The sequence below is a fragment of the Hydractinia symbiolongicarpus genome, chromosome 1, assembly GCF_029227915.1.
Source record: "Hydractinia symbiolongicarpus strain clone_291-10 chromosome 1, HSymV2.1, whole genome shotgun sequence".
NCBI classification, from domain to species: domain Eukaryota; kingdom Metazoa; phylum Cnidaria; class Hydrozoa; order Anthoathecata; family Hydractiniidae; genus Hydractinia; species Hydractinia symbiolongicarpus.
In genome coordinates, this window is record NC_079875.1 from 15,912,767 (window position 1) to 15,933,024 (window position 20,258).

A 20,258-nucleotide genomic window follows, 5' to 3' on the forward strand; every position below is an offset into this window, starting at 1 on the left:
CTTCCCAAGTGCTGCAAAGATACGGAGCGAGTAAGACTTGAATCCACGACCTCGCGCTTGCCGGGCGTTTGCTCTACTGACTAAGCTATCGATCTAATGCTTTCTCCTTAGCACATGTAGTAGACGAGGCGAGGATACTACCTCTTTGCGACATACGACGAGGGTAAGGCGTATGTCTTCCTTACGACATATCTTTTAACTTACACGTACCAACGAGATATGTGTCACAGATGCATCGTTGTTCCTATAGTATACGACTATTTCTCAAATTCACAAGTGGTAAGGGCAATAAATTTAACACGTGGTTACGGCAGATTGTATATTTCACAAACCTTGGAAGCAACATACTCTAAAAATAATAGCGCATGAGTCACGTGCTAATACGACCAATCGTAAATTTTCTCTTTACAAATTAAAATAAGTTTTAGAAATGATATAAAAATACCCGTGAAAATATACTGCTTGCAAAATTATTTTTAAAATTATTGTTATAATACTTCTCCAACAGTATATTGTATTGCTAAATTAACAAAATGGAAATTATAAGTCATACCGCCCTCTACAAAGAAATTCTAATCTCAAATGTCAAAAAGTACAGTTATTGAGGAGTGAATTCTAAACCAACAAAATTCTGTTACTTTGACATGTTGCATATTCGCAATCTTCATATATAATAGCAAATAGATGAACAAGTAATATTGACCGTGATGCTTCGAATAAACTCCCCCGGTTTGTACAAATTCTTGAGAACAATGTCTCTTCGAGGCCGCGCTTAGAATTTTTAAGTGAACGAAGAAATAAAAACAGCATGAAAGTGTCAAAAAACAGAATTTTGTGTTGTAATTATGTCTTAAGTATTATAAACATATCATTATCTCATGTCCTCATGACTAGTATGCTCTCTTTTCAAACTTTTGTCACAATGTGCAGATTTTTATTCAGATAACACGTTGGGCAAGGATGAGATACGAAGAAACGAAAACAGCATTAATGTGTCAAAAAATTAAAATTTTAGTTTAAAATTATGTCCAGTATACTCTCTTTTCAAACTTCCGTCAAAATGTGCAGATTTCTAGTTAGGTCGTATCAAAATTTTACCGTCGCCGTTATGGTCAGAATGAATGAATAAATACAAAGCCGCAAATAGAAGTTTAAAATTCGAAAAAGTTGACATTCTAATGATATTGACATCCAATAATATTACGGAAAACTAGTTAAATGATGCGAAGATAAAAAAAATTAAAAAAAATCGCTCACAATAGTAATTCAATTATAAAAAATGCTTGATTGTGAATGTTTCTGATGCCACACACTCTGAGAAAGTTATTGATCAACAGAACTAATTAGTTACTTCTTCAAAAGAAACTAAAAATTCTTTCTTAGGAAATCCTTTATCACCATACGGCCCACCATCACAGAATATCTTGTGTACTTCATTTTTTCCAGTAACAGGATTCTTTGCCAAAACATCTACATTGAATTCATTAACCCCAGTGGGAAAGGAAACATCGTTTTCATGGAATTTAAATACAACGCTTTTAAAATTGTTGTACTGGCAATTTTCACAAATTTTACGATTCCATCGATTTAACACACCACGCTGGCCTGCAAAATATTCCTTGCCATTTTTTTTGTAAAACGCCCGTACAACAAACGAACCTGGGTAGTCATCACATTTCAGATTACACACACGCAAGTAAAACATCCTCTTCCATTTGCACCCACCGTAGGTGAATTCTGGACGGCCTTTCTTGAAAAATGGTAGCGCTAACCAACTTTGACTCGGTGCTTCGACAGTTGTGAAATCGAAATAGACTTTTTTAGGGTTTGATACTTGGATTTGTGTCACGTTTTCCATATAGTAGGTGAGGTCATTCAACGTCGTTACGATGTGGGAATACATGTTCTTTGAAGTACAGCTCGGCCAATCAATTTTGTCAAAGGAGCCTATGCTATAAGTGTACCCAAGCTGTGCCTCGATATCAACGCAATCTTTGGTTGTCATGGGAACACCCGTGGAATTTTGAAATGGATACAACACGGTATCCATACCTAAGATTTGATTATAGGATTGATCGGGAGTTGGGCCTTGGCCATTCGTTGATGTACCAAGAACATCGTCACGTCCAACTTCACTTCTCTTTTCTTTCCGAATTTCAAAACTTGTCTCGACTGTGCTATGGTTATGTTTTTTTTGCCAAATCCAAAACATTCTATCTACATTTGAATGATGCACAAAAAAAATTGGATCGAAGGAAGCCACCTCATTTGCACCCATATCACCGTTTGCACCTTCTACCAAACCATAATTTTGCATAATTGGATTATCATTCTCATCTCTTTCAATTTCACCATTCTCATTCATTTTAGGTAAGGAGTAACCACCTATTGAAAGATGCATATCATTGTGTGGCTGTTCCAAGGAAAACGCAACCCTGCCTTTGACTTTGGCCGAGCTTATGTTTGAGAATTTATTGTAATCCGTCTCATCCAAGCAGTCTTCATAACCAGATACTACCGAGTTCTTACTTTTATAGCCATGGTTTAACCAGTACTTGATGTTTTCATTCAACAATTTATCTGGAGATTTATCAAGTTCAAAGATTCTCTCGTTGTGTTTTTCTGCAGCTTCTGCAGCTGTTTTGGGATTCCTAATACCTGAAAAAGGGTAGCGGACTGTCGTGTAATGGATAGGTTTCTTGTATAAACTGTTTTCATCGGCATCAATTTGCTTTGGCAGAGTGAAATTTAAGAGAGGATTTACTTCTTCCTTACCATCTACCATGACAGTTTTTCTGGTTAGGATGCTAGGTAAACCATGTCGTAGGCTTTCTTCTGAAGTTTGGTCCCAATAATGTAATGCCACATCTTCACCAGGGAGAACTGTCTGCAAGGCTTGTTCCACACGTAACAGATACAGACGATGCCACGGTGGAAACAAAACATTAGCATGTTGGCAGTATCCACCCCACTTCTGCCGGTTATGTGGTGGTTTGTCTATACTTGGAAACAAAAACTCGAAAAAATTAACAAACGAATAATTTTTTATGTCCGGAGCTATTCTCTTTTTAAATGGTTCACCATGATATGTAGCAAGTCCCCAAAATGAATTTGGATTATCTGGGGGAAGCTCTTTTATTAATTTCCAAGCCTTTAAAAAATTATTGAGATTTTTTGCGTTGTGTGGTTTTTCCAGTTCACGAAGTGACATTCGCATGCGTACCCTGTTGAAAACAAAAATAAAATGAAAAACATATAGCTTACCAGAGTAAATTAAAGGGAAAAGCAGTTACACTGAGAAAAGCTAACATCCTTCTACCAAATAAATGCAAACACGTAATTTACATGGATTTCGCATCTTATTCATGATTTTTTGAACAAGCCGGCAATTTAGGAAAATTTTATTTTTCTGATCTTAGTCAAAAGCAAGTTACATGACAAACTGTGGAAATGGAAATGTTCAATTTCACTTCCAGCGTCTTTTATCTGCACATGTTTTAATAGTTAGCAAGAAAATCAACAAGGAAACACGACGACATTTCAGATTGACAGCATCCCTAACAATTTTAATATGAGGATGCACAGAATACCGATGTAAAAAATATGAGGGCTGAACAGAAAAATGATTTTTGTTTCTGTTCTTAGTTGGTTAGAAAGAAGCCACGCGATAAAATCAAGTTATCTATCAATATACCATAACAAGTTTTAATTACGGAATTACATGAAGTAGCGTGAAAGAAGCACTGATATTCACCCGTTGTACACTATTTAAGCATTGTTAGCACAAAGTATCGACTTAGCCGTCATTTTGAACACATCAGTTGCGAGCCCCTGGAAAAATGCACGGGTGTTCGATTGTGGCCAGCATTTAACAATACCATTTATTGAAAAACAAAATCGTAAAAATAATATTTTTTACATTGCCTTGTAATAATCCGTATCGCTACAATGGACTGGTCGTAAACGGATACTGACCTGTTTTGAGGTTGTACAAGAAATACAAAGCCTGAGGTCAAAAGTACAGACAAAAAAAGATATATGTTTCTTATGTAGATCAAAAATTTAGAATCGTGTCTTTAAGTTCTTCCCAAACGGGTTACTATACTACAGACCTGTTGTCATGAGCCATAAAGCAACCAAATCAATTTTTTATACCAACAGGTGTTTAGTATCAGTCAGATAATAATGCTTGATACTCGCTGGTTACATCAAATAATGGTGGCACGAGCTCTTATTGACGTTCTGCTGGCTAAAGCCGAAAGAATAGTATCGCGAAGATTGAACGAAATAGTGGTTTAGCTTATTGAGAAGTCTTAAACGACTGAATTCTAACTCTGTACATGAATAGATCTTTCTTCTTTCATGCAACTGTGGCTATCTACCTTTATATTGCTTCCAGATTGTATGCAGTATACAGGCTGTTTAGTTTATATGCTTTTGGAATTATTCCTTCTATGAATCGCTATTAAATTTACATGCACATAGCCTTGGCCTTTTTTAGCACTTTTTCTAAGGTTTTACCGAGCGTTTACATCTTGTGCGTCAAAAATCAGGAGTATTTGATGTCACGTAATAAGCATTGCACATACCTTGAGGGAATTAATTTTCACAATAGAATAATTTTCGCAAGAGATTAATTTTCACAAGAGACTAATTTTTCGCAAGACATTTTTTAAAAATAACATAAAAATTGTGCGACAACGAATTTTCGCGAAGTTGGCAAGTCCAAATATTGTGCTAGAATTTAATTTCGCGGATTTTGCGAAAAAAGAATTTGATGACAGTTTGTTTCTCAATTCAAACCGTTTTTCGAGGACTTTTATGCCGAAGTCTGCTGAAGAGTTGAAATTCACATACATATTAAATGTAGTTCTAGGTAAATCAGAAGTAAAAAATTAATGTAAATTGCTAAAAAGCAAAATAAAATTCAAAATTTCGCAGGAACTAATTTTCACGAAATTGACTCACACTGGCGTAAAGCGCGAAACAAGATCATTAGTTTTTTGCGCATGCAGTATTTCTTTTACCGCTGACAATTCCCTCCACTTAATTATAACAAAATTTATAAATACTTATGCATTCAATTCAAGGTTAAAAATGATTTTTAAATTAGAACAATATAAATTTAAGGAATAACCATGAATTATTTGATTACCGTTTTTTTCTTCATATATATAATAAAAATAATAGAACTTACTTTGGTTTCTCCATGTTCCACGATGTACATCCGTCACTGTTTCTTTATTCTAAGTAATCCACATCAGGCTAGTCATGTATTTTTATTTATTTTGACACCCACACTCTCATGACACGACGTGGTTTTCATATGGCCCAACCTGTTTTTTTACTTAGGTAAGGTAACTAGGTAGCTTGTGAACTTTGAATTTATTTAATCTTTGAATACACACCATAGAATACCAGTATTAAGCCAATAAAGTATACACACATAATTACGTTTTTTAGGTGATTATAAATATTGGAACGCATGTAGAAACCAGGTGTACAAGTTCCACGAACAAAACAGAAAAAAAATTGTTATTCCAAGAGCGCAAGTTTTGGTAATAATAAATGACACATATCAAATACAAAATGTTTAAAGATTGTTTTTTAAGGCAATGCTTTCCTACTCCTACCAAGGACAGCCTTTAAAAGCTTACCTACCACGACAAAAACAAGTTAAATTCATATGAAATGTCTGGGAATCTTTTTAAATTTTTTAATTGGTTTTCGAGATAGAGAGCATCATTAGCTCCAAACACGTAACTGTTGTTATTGAAATTTATGTAAAATGTTCAAATAGCCAAATAAAAATATATTGAAGAATAAATATATATTCAATATAGGGGGCAGAGGGGGCAATTGGCCCTTCCCCCAATAATTTTCCCAATTGTTTGTGTGGCGCGTGGCCTTGTGGTTATGGCGTTCGCTTCGTAATCACAAGGTCCGTGGTTCGATCCACGGTGCAGCAATATTTAGCGAGCGTCTAAATCACAGCTGCGGGTCAATATCTGCCATGTGGGTAAGCAATGCTGGTGTATACCTAATGTATATATTTAGAAGAGAGGATGTGGAACAAGTCTAAAATCTTAAGACTCAATTAAAATCTGTCAAAAAAATATACAAATTCCTAGACAACTTTTTTAAGCTCTTTGATGTGAACTTCTTTTTTTTTGCGGGAACTTTTAACAAACAAAAACAGAGTTCTCAAACTTTTGGCTCTTTCATCACAGCGTATACCCACTCCAAGCACTCAAATATTGTTGTTGGTAGGAAAATGTTAAAACAAAAATAAAGTGAACTTGATCCATCGTTGTATTGTTTATCACGGTTATCTTTTAGTTGCTAATAAAAAAACTTGACAACGTTTTGATTCATTCTCTTCAATTTTTATCTATAAATCTAGAGTGTTATCCCATCCAAGTGTCTAAAATTTTTAGTATTGTTAATCTTTGTTGTTTATTTAGTAACTTTCCGCGAAGTGACAAAAGTAATGTACATAAATTGAACAAATTTCTACGAAACTTCCTACACTCGGCTCTGTGATAAACACATTCGCAGAAATTCGACCTTTTTCAACAAGAAGTAAAAAAATGAGATAAAACAATAACTACAAGTCTTTTTAACGCATTTTGTGTTGAAAACTATGTGATATGTTTTCTGTTGTTTCAACTTTTGTGAGCACTGCAAACATTGCAGGCTAGATAAAAACTATATTCCAGGAGTAAGAGGAGCTATTTTACCCTTGTAAATTATGTCAACTTGAAATACATTGTTAGTAGTAGTAGTATTACACATGTTTGCGCAGATTCAACCATCAACAGAGAAATTTCAATCCCTGAGCAGGTTGAAATATTCTAGACATGAAACAACAGTTTCCGATTTTCCATTTTCCATTTTGTCGTAAATAAAAACGAGGACTTCCTTAAAAAAAGTGTTGAGCATTTTATTTCAGATGTAAGATAGCTTTACAAAGTTTCAAGCTTTATTATTGTAATTTAACTTCCTTTTCAATAAATTGCATTGATGGAAAAGGATGCTACAAGTTTTGTTGATCCTTATAGTAGTGATATTAAAAGAGATGCAGTGACAGAAAACGGCAAAAGTTTTTTTGAAAAGAAGCGCTAAATAGCTAGTTAGTAACTTGTTAAAAAGCTCTATTACTTGTGATTAATGTTAGCCAAATAAAAATTCTTTATTTTTCAATTTGTAAAAGGAGACAATATTGCCCTTAATCTAAGGCGCGGATTTAGATTATGTCAACCTTGTCACGCGAATTGGTAAAAAAATGAGCCAAATATTACGTTGCGGTGCACGAGAAATAATTTCCAAAATTAATCCCGGTGTTTTCAATTTATACATGGAAACCCGGATACAAAATTCTACTCTTAGTTTGCTTTACCTTATCAACTATATATACCTCACAACGTGAATTCAATCAATCGATGTTTGCCTAACCCTATTTTATGTCAGACTGTAACCATATGTTTATAACACACAAACCCTGTCAAGGTTGTTTCTAGGTATTACTATAATATGTTCTTCCGTGAGGGCTTAACCGTAGCGCTAGACGTTATTGCGCTCAAGGCAAGGTTGTTTTCAGACATAACTACGGTATGATTTTTTGTAAGGGATTGACCGTGGAACCAGACTTTATAGAACACGAACCAAGTCAAAGTTGATATTGGGTGAACCCAAGCTATGTGAGAGAAAATGCGCCAAGGGAATCGGAATCCCGTTACCAAATACCAGAGTTATAACAACTAAGCTACCGTACCATTGAAAACTGCTACTATTCTGTTACTGGCTAATTATCAGTTCTCCTTAAGTGCCTAATATGCTTGAAAATCTTTCTTGAACTCACCAAAAGATTTCTTAGCAAAGACTTGATTTTTAAAAATCTCACGAAAAGGACTATCCATTTATTAAATCCGCAAATTTATAATTGTGTATTTGCCCTTTGTTGTTTCAAAGCGTTGAATTCAATTTTTTAATTTGAAATTCAAATTAGATATGTTTAAATTTTCGGATTTGTCAAAAAACAAACAATGACCAACCAGTTTTCCTAAAATGAAAAATTGCAACTAATCCGACTCCCCGAAAGAAATTCAAATTTGAGAATTCGAATCAAAAAAGGATAATAAACCAATCAAATTTGCTACATCAATAAATCAATTTCAACAAAATAAATCCTGCATTGTCCACAGGTTTCAAAATCATGTATTGCCTACTTAGTATTTTACTTGTTTAACAAAGATATCAAATTTATGCCACAATAATTAACGTCCGTAATAACTTATGGCATAATAATTAACGTCCGTAATAATTTATGGCATAATAATTAACGTCCGTAATAATTTATGGCATAATAATTAACGTCCGTAATAATTTATGTCATTAAGTTTACACTGTTATTTCTACAGTTTTAATTAACATCATTTCTATTGCCAGTGTTCGCGAAAATTTATCATTAATGCAAATTTGATTTCATATATTATTTTGTAAAAACTACAACTTTGATATTTGGACAATATCAAGCATTGTTTTTGGCACACAAGGATGACGATTTCAGATTTTACCGGACTCATTTTGTGGAAACAACAAAATCTGCGAGAATAAGTCCGCTCAAAGGAAAGATAATACAGTATGCTTTTTATGTTGATAAAAACGTCAGTTTATTTACATCAATAAAGAAAAGAAAAACAACAACAAAAACAAAAAAATGTGTGACTGAACTTCAACAAACGATACCGGGACTGTTACAAATCTCTGTACGAATAGTTAGGATTCCTCCACATGTTGTTACTTCTTAATTTTCTTGTTGATTTTGTCCACCACCTTGGTGAGTTCATCCCACTGGCTTAAATTCAATGCTATACCTATGTAGATAAATAAAAACAGCCCCCTAAAATTTCGAAATATTTATCTATTCTCTTTTATCTATATAATAATACGCCAGTTCTGTCTGTCTGTCTGTCTGTCTGTCTGTGACTTTTGTAAAGACGATATTTTTTACCACTCGAATGCGCGAGTTTTTCAATTTTTTTTGTCAATATCTTTTAACGTGAATATCTTATATATTAAATTAATGAAGCCATTACAGTGCACTTAAAACTTTGAGGCTAAATAACTTGGAAACGAGGTGGTGACGTCAATGATTTTTCACCGCGTGGGTAACTAGGGACCACCTAGGACCAATTTGGGTATTTTTCCCAAACCTGGGTCCCCGAATCCGTTTCGGAGTGGACGGTTTGATGACGTCATCAAAAAACCTTTAAACCCTAATATCTCTGCAACCGTTTGTCAAAAGTACATGATCCTATACATTTTCTTGATCAGCGTTTCAAGCTCACGTTGAACGTTACAGGCAACGAATAAACTAAATTTTGCCAATTTTTTTTTGGATTTGCAATGCTGACGTCAGCAAACCAACTTTTTGAATGTCCTATTGCCTAAGTGGATTTTTCCACGGGTCTTTATCGACTAGTCTTTAATAATAGCCGCATTTTGTCTGTTTGTCCACGAGAAAAACTCCGTGTTACGGAAACACAAAATGCGATATATGAAGGACGGGCGATCCCGTGGATTTTTCCACGGGTTGACAACTAGTTTATAATAATAAAAGCCGTACTCTGTCCCTCCGCAAAAAAAAATTGGTGCGGGCACTCGAAATGCAATATTTTAAGGACGGGCAACCCCGTAGATTTCTCTACGAGTTAACGACTATAGGTAGTTGTTTGTCTTTTGTTCTTATTAATTATCTTGCGAGTCTTGTAAGTCATTAACTTGCGCGTAATAAACAAAAGATTATTGAAGAAAAAATAGCTTATTATAACTGCGCGTAACTATTGTTAAATAGTGTTAACATAACTATTCCCAATAGCATAATTGCAAATGTTATCAACTCTATCAATGTGACACGAAGAGCCATTGTTTAATATTTTTATTAAACAAAGGTTTTGCGTGGAAACTAAATAGACTAGCGAGAAGGCATTGTTGGTTGCGCGGGTTAAATAAAGCCTTTACGCGATAGAAATTATTTTATTTTAACAAAGATTGAAAATTTTTTTAGATTGCATTTTAAAACTTTAAAAACGAAAAACGAAAAACGGCGATAGAAATGTAATTTTAGATCGCATTATAAAAGTTTTAAAACGGAAAACGGCGATAGATATTTTTTTTTTAGATCGCATTTTAAAAGTTTTAAAACGAAAAACGGCGATAGAAATGTTTTTTTAGATCGCATTTTAAAAGTTTAAAAACGAAAAACGGCGATAGAAATGTTTTTTTTAAATCGCATTTTAAAAGTTTTAAAACAGAAAACGGCGATAGAAATTTTTTTTTTTAGATCGCATTTTAAAAGTTTTAAAACGGAAAACGGCGATAGAAATTTTTTTTTTAGATCGCATTTTTAAAGTTTAAAAACGAAAAACGGCGATAGAAATGTTTTTTTAGATCGCATTTTAAAAGTTTTAAAACGAAAAACGGCGATAGAAATGTAATTTTAGATCGCATTATAAAAGTTTTAAAACGGAAATCGGCGATAGATATTTTTTTTTAGATCGCATTTTAAAAGTTTTAAAACGAAAAACGGCGATAGAAATGTTTTTTTAGATCGCTTTTTAAAAGTTTAAAAACGAAAAACGGCGATAGAAATGTTTTTTAAAATGCATTTTAAAAGTTTTAAAACGAAAAACGGCGATAGAAATGTAATTTTAGATCGCATTATAAAAGTTTTAAAACGGAAATCGGCGATAGATATTTTTTTTTTAGATCGCATTTTAAAAGTTTTAAAACGAAAAACGGCGATAGAAATGTTTTTTTAGATCGCATTTTAAAAGTTTTAAAACGAAAAACTGCAATAGAAATGTTTTTTTAGATCGCATTTTGAAAGTAAGAGCTTGTGATTTTAAATATATCAGATTAAAATCGCGTTACTATAATTAGTTTCGTTGTTAAAAAAAATTAAAATTCAATGGCCGTCGCGTTTAATTTATTCTCGCGCAGAGTATTGTTTTTAAACAATGTTTCTCGCTATGCTTTTGTTTTTAACACGAAGCAATTATTTTCGCGCAATTTAAAAGGAACTCGCTATCCTATTGTTTTTTTTAATGAAAGCAATTATTTTTGCAAGTTGAGCGTACGCGTACGCTTACATCTGGACTGTACTGTAATAACGCTTTTTGTTTACAAATTTTTTGCTTTTTAAAAAACTGAATCTTAAGACAATAAACACAGATAATAAACGGTGCACCTTTTCTACCCGGCTTTAATTCTCCGTCAGCTTCATAGTATTCTCGAATGTTTATATACGTTTGCCCTTTATATTCACTGATCGAAACTTTCTTTTTCTTGCCAAGCTAAAAAGCAAGAAAACATTACGTTATTGTCCTGCAAGCACCATGCTTCGGACGTAAATGTCTGCTGATTCAACACTTAAATAGTATGCTAAAATCGTAACACACTGGGTAAATGAGACAGCTGTTTTGGTAGCTATAAAAAGTTTAATGTCACCTTAAATGGCATAGCTACAGATCTCACACCTACTTAAAAGAAGGACCCAATAACAGAACAAAACAAGCACAGTCAAAATTCTTACATCCCAGCTGCTGGCGTCGTCGTCGCCATGTGAAGCATTATCTTCTTTTTTAGCTGTCTTCTCTTTCTACAACAAATAGGTCAAAGTTTAGCAGAAAACACTAAAAGTGTATAAAACGTTCCATAATTTATGATATTTTGTTAAAATCTTTGAGCAAATAAAGTTACTTCCTTTTCTTATTTAAATGGAAGAAAAGCTGTTCAATTGGAAATGCAGTTAATATGTAAATATAATTCATCAGTCTTTTACAACATAAAACGTAGTAACATAAAGCTTACTATTTAAAGAAAACATATATGTCACATGACATTTTTTAGATTATAGGAAAAATCAATATTTTGAGTCCAACGTTTAGGTTATTTAGGACATTGCAGGTGTGACCACCTTGATAAGCACTGTAAGGAAGAAACCAACTAACTGGGCAGCTGGTCAACCACACAACCATTTAATCAAACCATAAAAATACAACGTTTGTTTTAAGTTCTAACTAAACTCAAATGAACTTAACATTAGCAAAGCTAAAGCTTATGCTAATAATGTTTCAATTTTAGAAAAGGGTAATATTTCAGGGGTAATAAGTCAGTTTACAATACCAGTTATTCATATTGCGTTGGCTACAAACTCAAACTTAAAAACTTTTAAAAAAATAACTAAGCCTCCATTCAAATTGGTGATGCTTCTAACGACTCATTTACACTAAGTGGAAATTTCAAGCAAAATAGGTTAACGCAATTTCATTGGCTAGCAGAAATTTCCACGGATCAAATACTTTCTGGCAGTTGTTGTTGTGCATGCTCTGCCAGCCAATCAAATAACTTGATTATCTTGCTTTACACAGAACTTTCAGTTTAGTAGAGATAGGTTTAAACCCTAGACAAAAATTTGAATATACCTTGTTTTTTTTCTTGGACTGTTCGACATCCGAGTCAGAATCATCAGATATAAATTCTTTACTTTTAACACGCTTTGACATGTTATTCTACTATCTACTTATGAACTAATAAAGTTATTCCTGCAAAAAACAAAGAATAAAGGATTAAAATAAAGACAGATATATGTATTTAAAAAGTACAAGTTCCATAGTTAAAAAGGCTGGTGAATCCACATTTATTACTATTCAATCATGGTTGCAAAGTTTCTAACTAACTGAGTGAAAATAAATTATGTTACAAAAATAATTAATTTAATAGCAGTGTGAAACAGAATAAATTTCATGCTTACAAAATTCCGCCAACTACAGAAAACAAATCATAGAACTTTACAAAAACAGTAAAAACAACAATTAGAAAAAAATAAAACACACACTCAATGATTAAGAACTGTATTTCCATTTCATATTCTGGTACACCTATCCATAAAAAAACAAGTAAAAATATTTAGTTTATACATGTATATATTTTCATTGAAGACAAGGAAGTTTTGCTAGGTAGAACACGTAAACAATACGTAATACCTAATTTTCAATATCTTAATGGTACTAATTTATTTAGTAAAATGTTTTGTTGGTGTTATCTTTTTAGGAAAATGAAATATTTTTTAAAGAAAAGCCTGTTATCAAAAAAACATTCACACATACAATTTTGGCACTTTATATATTGCGCTCTTTTCCACTATCTGAAAATTTTTTACGAATTATTGGCATTTCTTGTTTTTTTTTATGCATATCTTGAGTAGTATATCAATGTGCATAATTTAGTGAATAATATCTCACATGTGAATAAGTTAGTGAATTTGACCAAAATTGAAAAAAAAAGCGCAAAACTTAGTACCATAAGGTAACTGAATTTGAGTAACAGATTAATTACAGTTTCAATGAAAAGTCATCACTAGTTTGTACAAACTTAGTACAGCGAAATGAACTTTGTACAGAGAAACGAACTGTGACATTGTAAATTTTTGAGTAAAAATACGTGATAATATTCCAATTAATATAAAATTATCTGAAACATTTCGTGAAAAAACAAAAAGGAATCACCATTGAGAATTCTTAGAACTGTTAGGAAAGCTGGCACAGTTGTCTAATAAAATGCATGAAAAAAGTAATAATGTACGAAACCATAGTTGAATAACTAAAGCAAAAAGTAAACAAAAAACAAATAAAACAAAAACTAATATATATATATATATAAATAAAAAAGTAAATTCTCATTTATCATTTATTTTCCCAAGTTAATTTTTATCAACATTTTGCATTACCTGTTTTCAAGAATCTCTTTGCCTCCAGTTCTATGCTTTGTTTTTGACCAGAAGGTTCAAGGCGGAATATTGTATTACTGAAATTCAAACACACCCACTTACAAATATCACTTCTGTAACAACTTGATTGTCTCATAGCATAAGTCAAACAAACTTGAACAAGCTTTTTAGCAAAGAAGTGTAATATTGAATCTAAATTTTTTTGGTTATTTTTTTTCCCTACATCTTTGATTTCCATTCTTGGTAATCCAAACCAAACACTGCATATCTGCATTACAATACTCTAGTGAACATAGAATGTTTGAGTTTTTGGGGTTATAAGCTAAAAACAGGTGTTTCTACAATGGCATACTTTTGTGGCAAGATGTTTTATACTTCCACAGGATTTTTCACCTTTGTAATATTACAATAATTTTAGTTAACCAAGCATGCCTGAGTTTTGGGGCTTTAAGCTCGAAACAAGTGTTTTAAAATGAAAAAGAAAGCCGTATTCACAATGTGGATTCATGTCTAGCTGTATTATAGCAACTACACCTAGCATGCTAAGTCAACTAGATTAAAAAAAACTTGAAAATAAAACATGACAATACCACGACAACAAGAAAAGTAAGTAAAAGGTTTCCACTGCCTACGTTTTTCACCATAAGATAAGCAGCTAACAATTTCTTGTGGGTATTCTTGTTGTTTTATTCTTTTTTTATCAAGGAGTTTTATACCTACTACAGTTAATTCAGACATATATATATAAATCCTATAATAACATAATCAGATAATGCATAAAAGACAAAAATTTACCTCAAATTATATGTACAGTATTCTTTTATTTGTTAAATTTCTATTTACATACGCTTTAAACAAGCTCAAGGACCTGGCTGGTTATTCCCTGTTTCTAACTCCGTAATTTTACCATCTTTATCCACAGCGGCGGGTTTGATAACATTCAGCTCTTTTAATCGGTCAAACATGCACATTAGTTTTTCCATCTCAGCTTCTTTTTCACTTTCACTGAGACTTTCGAATGAAGTGTCTTTTGGTTTAGGGATAGCTCCTGTAAACAAAAAATATTAGTAAAAAATGGGAATAAGTTGTTACAGATACAAAGTATTTGTTTAATCGTACTTAACTTCAAACTTCTATTTTTGTCATATAAGATAAAAAAATAGCAATGTTTTACAACAATTTGAAAGGAAAAAATAGTGAACAGTATTAACCTTTAAAAGATTGAAAAGTAATACAATATAAATCAGGAGGTAGACTTAGTTATGTTCTTAGTTATGTAAATACTAATATTCAATGAGGAAGAATTGAGAACACTTTAGTTTCCAGATTAGAGGTGCTTTACAGAGGCAATATATAATGATAGGGTGGCCTTTACTTTAAGTGTGAGGGAGTTCAAGGAATAGAATATTTTGAAGGATATTTCTATTTCACATTTGACTGAAATTTTATGGAAGTATAAATCAGAAAACAAAATGCCAGCTTAAGGTTATCATACCTTTCTAGAAACATTACTATACACACCAAATTGGGAAGTGACATAACACAGACTGAAATTCAAAGTTACCTGTTACTGGGTCAACGTCGTCCTCCACATCCGTAAGTTCATCAGATGAATAATCACCATCTGCATCGGACATTCCCGGTATCATCAGTCCACGTGATGCAAGAAATCCAGCACTGTTTCCATACCCTGCATATCGTATTAATCTTTGTGAGTTTTCTTTGCACAATACAAACAAAAAATCTGCAGCCATATTCTATGAAATAAATTGCAATTTAACAAAAAAAGAGCTTGGAAAAAAAATTATAAAATTGCACAATAATTTTTCATAAATTTATCAACTTGTTTTTCAATTATTGAAAATTTTGAATATTATATATAGAATTGGTAAACATTATGTTGTATGCAAAGACGATGATAAAAGCTTATATAGAAAAGAGAGTAGACCACTTTTAGGGTACAATTTTTCATGTGGATTAAATTTTGCACAAATTCATTAAATTAAACCACCCAAAACTTTCTCTCTTACTTTTATATGCTTCTACCCAGAAATTGTAATTGGATTGCTGCCCCTTATAATTCAATATACCCGACTTACAAAATACACCAAAAATAAAAACAAGCAAAAATTAACTTGCTTAAAAACTATTTATTTATGCAAAGTCACAAAATTAGATTTATTAAAGGGAATCTGAAATAGATGACACCGTGAAATCTAACTTTGCAAATTTCCACCTTGTTATTGCTTAAACTAGGCTTATTTTTTAAGTTTTTCGTGGACTCTGCTAAACCTTTACATGAAATTCAAAATTCATTCTTATAAAACCTTATCTCTGTGTTACCAATCTGGAAATTTTTTTTTGTAAAATCGCAAATATTTTAACTTCAAATTTTCATTTAGGGAAGGTTTTCAACATTGATTTTAAGTTGAGACTAAAACCACTCAAAAAATAAATGCAGAATAACCTTTAATGGCACATCAACAGTTGTCATTAACTGTACAATATTCCCCCTTAGGTCTTTAAACTGTTCTGGGCGAATATCTGATGGTTGCAATGGAGGGAGAATTTCTCGTTTCAAATACTTTCTTATAACAGGATTAACTCGACACACATAACAAAACGCTGTTAAAATTGCCATGGTTTTCTCCTTCATTTCAATGTAATTGTCAACTTGTATTCTCAATTTCAATGCATCTAGAAACACTATGACGGAACGCATTTCAAAGTTCTAAAAAAAACAATCAAGTCAATATAACAACAACTGCACAAAGCTAAAGAAAAATCATGTGACAAAAGAAGCCATAAAATGTAACAACGTGTTTCCAAAAAAAAATACATACGACAAAATTGATGAAAATTAACTGCATAAGGAATCATTACTATAAACGTTGTTTCAGTTAGATATGGTTCAGATTAACATTACACAATTTCTATACCTCGTACGTTACCGGATGTCCACAAAACTGTTCTTCTTCATCTTTATTACTATTTATTACCAAACCATCGAGAGCTGTTTTCGGCATATTAACCATCATATGAGCTATATGTGTCAACAGATCATCTTTTTCATCGGAGTCGAAGGGATAAAAACTAACTAACATGTTTTGTAAAATGCATACTAGATGTAAACAATCGTCAACAATACTTGGAGAGGTACTATTGCTTAGCTCTAGGGTTATATTAAACAACGCTTTCAAGACTTCACATATAATAGGAATATGCAGACCAGAGTCGTCAGATCTAAAAAAAATAATAAATAGTATTACGAGATTACCAAAGATAACACACAAACATTATTGATACTCATGAATTCGCGAATTTCATTGGTTGCTTGTTGAAATTGTTTCCTCAGTGCAAATAAGATAAAAGTTATTCTGAATCAGTTAGAAAATACACATTACCTCTGTGCAGTCAATTTAATGGAAATTAGTAAAAAAAAATTCTTTAGTATATAGAGGGTTTTTGAGGATATTAATAGATTTTTCCTTATCATTTTAGAGGACCTTTACTAAAACTTCAGAAAATGTTGGTGACAAATAGATTAAATAGTGCTAATAAATAGAAGAAGCCGTAGTTCAAAATCACAATTTAGAGTTTTTTAATTTCCCTTTTCAAAAAACCTTAAAAATACCTGCAAAAGGTCATTTTCTCTAATTTTAAAATCGTAAAATTTTAAAATTTTAACGAATTTCAAAGTTTTAAAAATAAACTACTTTGAAAATATAAATGGACTTTAAGGCATCACATGATGTGACCATAAGCATAAAAGCAAGTTTTTTAAAGAAAAATAAGGAAAATGTTCAATTTCATACATAATAAAAAGAGGAAGTAACACATACAAGAGGAATTAACACATACTTTGAATTAGCCAAAACTGCATCTGTCATAACCTTAACTAAAGTTGCAACAGCATCATCTTCAAGCATTTGGTTCCGTTCACTAACCTCCAATGCAGACATCAAAAACATTAATCGAATTTCGTAAAAATAATAATCAGTCACAGATTGATCTGTTATTTTCATTTCATCAATCATAAGTTTAATTAAGTTATTTTCTTTAAAATATATTCTGACTTTGTCACTAAGATAGACCCAGTTACATAAACATTTCACTGTTTCAATTTTTGACAAAAGGATATTGGAACCTAATTCTGCTTTCTCCTTTAGCAATTTTGCAAATATGTCCATGTAGAAATCAACATTTTTTATATTCAACACAAGGTTTTTGTCTCTGCTTAACAATCTTGTTATTTTGATACATTCCAACGAGAGTGGATGTTGATGGATTAATAAAAAGATTTTGTCAAGCAGTTTATTGTGACATTTGGCATCTAATTCTGAATACTCAAATGTCTTCTCATTTTCGCAAATAAATTTCTCCAAGACTTTTTTGCCTTCTTCTATAACTGCTGCATCATCCAAGTTATTGGTGAGCTCCTCGAATACTGGCAATAAATCCATATTACTAGACTAAAAAATAATAGTTCATTATTCAATGATTGGGTCAGGGATTGATTAGCAATTTACTAATAAAACATAATGAACATTAATTCGCTGCCTGTTAAAAAGATGATAAGATTGAAGAGGAAGTTCAAAGTGAAAAGGAGATCACTGATATAGCTTTTGTAGCAAGTGCAGGCCTATCAATAAGGGGAGAGCAATTGCGCTTGCTCAAACAAAGGCTCACCCAATTCTGAGAAATGAGAAACTAGCTGAGCCATTAATTGCTCCCCCAATTCCAAAAATTGTTTTTCAGGCTCAGCAATATCAATTCATCTCACATGGAAATCAATGTTCTCTTTCTTATTATTTACAGTTTAAATTATTGAAACATTGGGGAAGCGATTTATTGCTCGGGTGTTATTTTCTTTTTGATAGGCCTTCAAAACTTCATAGTTTTCAAAAAAAATTGATGTTTTTATGTGGCAATCATGCTAGAGCAATACACCTCTTCACCTTTCAAGTTGTTTGCTTATTTTCTGTATATTAAAAAAAGGAAGTAAACAGAGTGAATTTTATAAGGCCTTGACCACGAGCATTATGATTATTTTTCCTTTTCTGAAGAAACTAGTCTATAGCCCGTGGAAAAATCCACGGGTTCGCTCGTCCTTTTTATACCGCATTGCGTGTTTCTCGACGTATACGGGTATTATAATATAGATAATTAGTCTTACGGCATTTAGTATATTGTAACCATTCTTCATGGTCAGAGCCTTTTTAATTCATAACAGATAACTTCCTTTTTTCAATTCTTAATAGGAGCGTTTTAACAAAAGAAAAATTTATTCAAACAGTTGTTAGCTGAAACTGTGAACTTGTGTACAGGCCCGTTTAAGGAGAGGCATGCGCACTTGCCCACACACGCAAAAAAAGTTACGCGAGCAAATTTATCGCTTGCATAAGACTACTATATATAGCAAAGATTTTTTAAAGACATAATGCAATGCAATTTTACCATTTATGCTTACCGAGTACTCTTTGTTGATATCTTTGATCAGCGGCGGCTGGATCATTTAGTTTTATTATTTTACAGATTAAGCATATGCATGTTGGACATAAAACTTTTTAATTAGTTGTAAAAAACAGGTGCTTTTTTTGCTACAAATAAATTAACTTTTTATTTCATTGATGTCAATAATGATGTTAAACAAGTTTCATTAATATGATGGATGTTACCTGTGAATCGAAACTAAATATTTTGCTGAGCCAATTTCGTCCCCATAATCTTTTATATCTTTTCTGTTCTTTTTAATTTTTTTAAATTACTATATAAATAACATATGAAAAGTTGGAAAAAGACGTTTTTAACAAGGGAGGTTCGTATAATTTTTAAGTCGATATTCCTTAACTTGATAAACAATTCTTTAAATGTGAATGCCTTGAGAACGAAAAGAGATTTTTAAAAAATTTAAAAAGACTTGTTAGTTAACTTTTTAAGCTCTATGATATAAGTCCAACATCATTTTATACCTCGAGTTCCCTTTAACTATTGGCCTAAGCACTACCCAAACTGGGGTACTCCATGTTTTCAGTTAACCTAGTCTTTTCCTAGTGCCATTACCCAATATTGAAAAACTCAGACCTCTGCCATTTTCAGCAAAGCTGAGTCATAAACCTATAGCTACATGATGACTTTTGCAATCTCTAGCATCTTTTTTCCTGCTGACAAAGGCCACAGCCAAAAGAACTTATATACAGCTAAAAAGTAATAAATAACATCATGCTTGAAATCACCTATACACCCAATCATAGTTCAGTGTTTTTCCTTTGTGCGCAGAAATGGGAGGTAATGTGTGGTTTGTTTACATTTTTACCATCATTTCCTTGCGTGCATCGGGCATTATGTAATTACTTAGATGCGTGCGCAAGTGAATATTGGAACTTGATTCCATGTATGGCGGATACATGTATTATATATAATACATGTGTGCCTACTTAGCGAGGCTTTAAAACGCTAATTTAGC

The 20,258-nt window shown here is 32.3% G+C and overlaps 3 protein-coding genes across 3 annotated transcripts in view; all 3 read right to left on the minus strand.

Annotated features, from left to right (window-relative positions):
- Positions 1 to 305: 305 nt before the first annotated feature.
- LOC130642711 (uncharacterized) lies at positions 306 to 5,589 on the minus strand. The gene is made up of 2 exons (XM_057449543.1): positions 5,198 to 5,589; positions 306 to 3,224 (listed from the first exon to the last, which is right to left on the minus strand). Exons 1-2 carry the CDS (start codon positions 5,209 to 5,211, stop codon positions 1,340 to 1,342), a joined length of 1,899 nt encoding a protein of 632 aa, XP_057305526.1. The 5' UTR covers positions 5,212 to 5,589; the 3' UTR covers positions 306 to 1,339.
- A 3,058-nt stretch (positions 5,590 to 8,647) lies between these two features.
- Positions 8,648 to 20,258, minus strand: part of LOC130642759 (activated RNA polymerase II transcriptional coactivator p15-like) — a 67,096-nt gene continuing 55,485 nt past the window's right edge. The window contains exons 2-5 of the mRNA XM_057449546.1: positions 12,489 to 12,609; positions 11,597 to 11,662; positions 11,252 to 11,357; positions 8,648 to 8,876 (exon numbers count right to left, since the gene is read on the minus strand). Of these exons, the coding sequence (XP_057305529.1) occupies positions 8,800 to 8,876; positions 11,252 to 11,357; positions 11,597 to 11,662; positions 12,489 to 12,569 (330 nt within the window). The 5' untranslated portion in view covers positions 12,570 to 12,609 and the 3' untranslated portion in view covers positions 8,648 to 8,799. The remainder of the gene's footprint in view (positions 8,877 to 11,251; positions 11,358 to 11,596; positions 11,663 to 12,488; positions 12,610 to 20,258) is intronic.
- Positions 12,695 to 19,553, minus strand: LOC130642727 (synembryn-A-like). The gene is made up of 6 exons (XM_057449544.1): positions 19,471 to 19,553; positions 17,654 to 18,264; positions 16,732 to 17,035; positions 16,260 to 16,523; positions 15,357 to 15,549; positions 12,695 to 14,840 (listed from the first exon to the last, which is right to left on the minus strand). The coding sequence occupies exons 2-6, from the start codon at positions 18,253 to 18,255 to the stop codon at positions 14,653 to 14,655; spliced, it is 1,551 nt and encodes a 516-aa protein (XP_057305527.1). The 5' UTR covers positions 18,256 to 18,264; positions 19,471 to 19,553; the 3' UTR covers positions 12,695 to 14,652.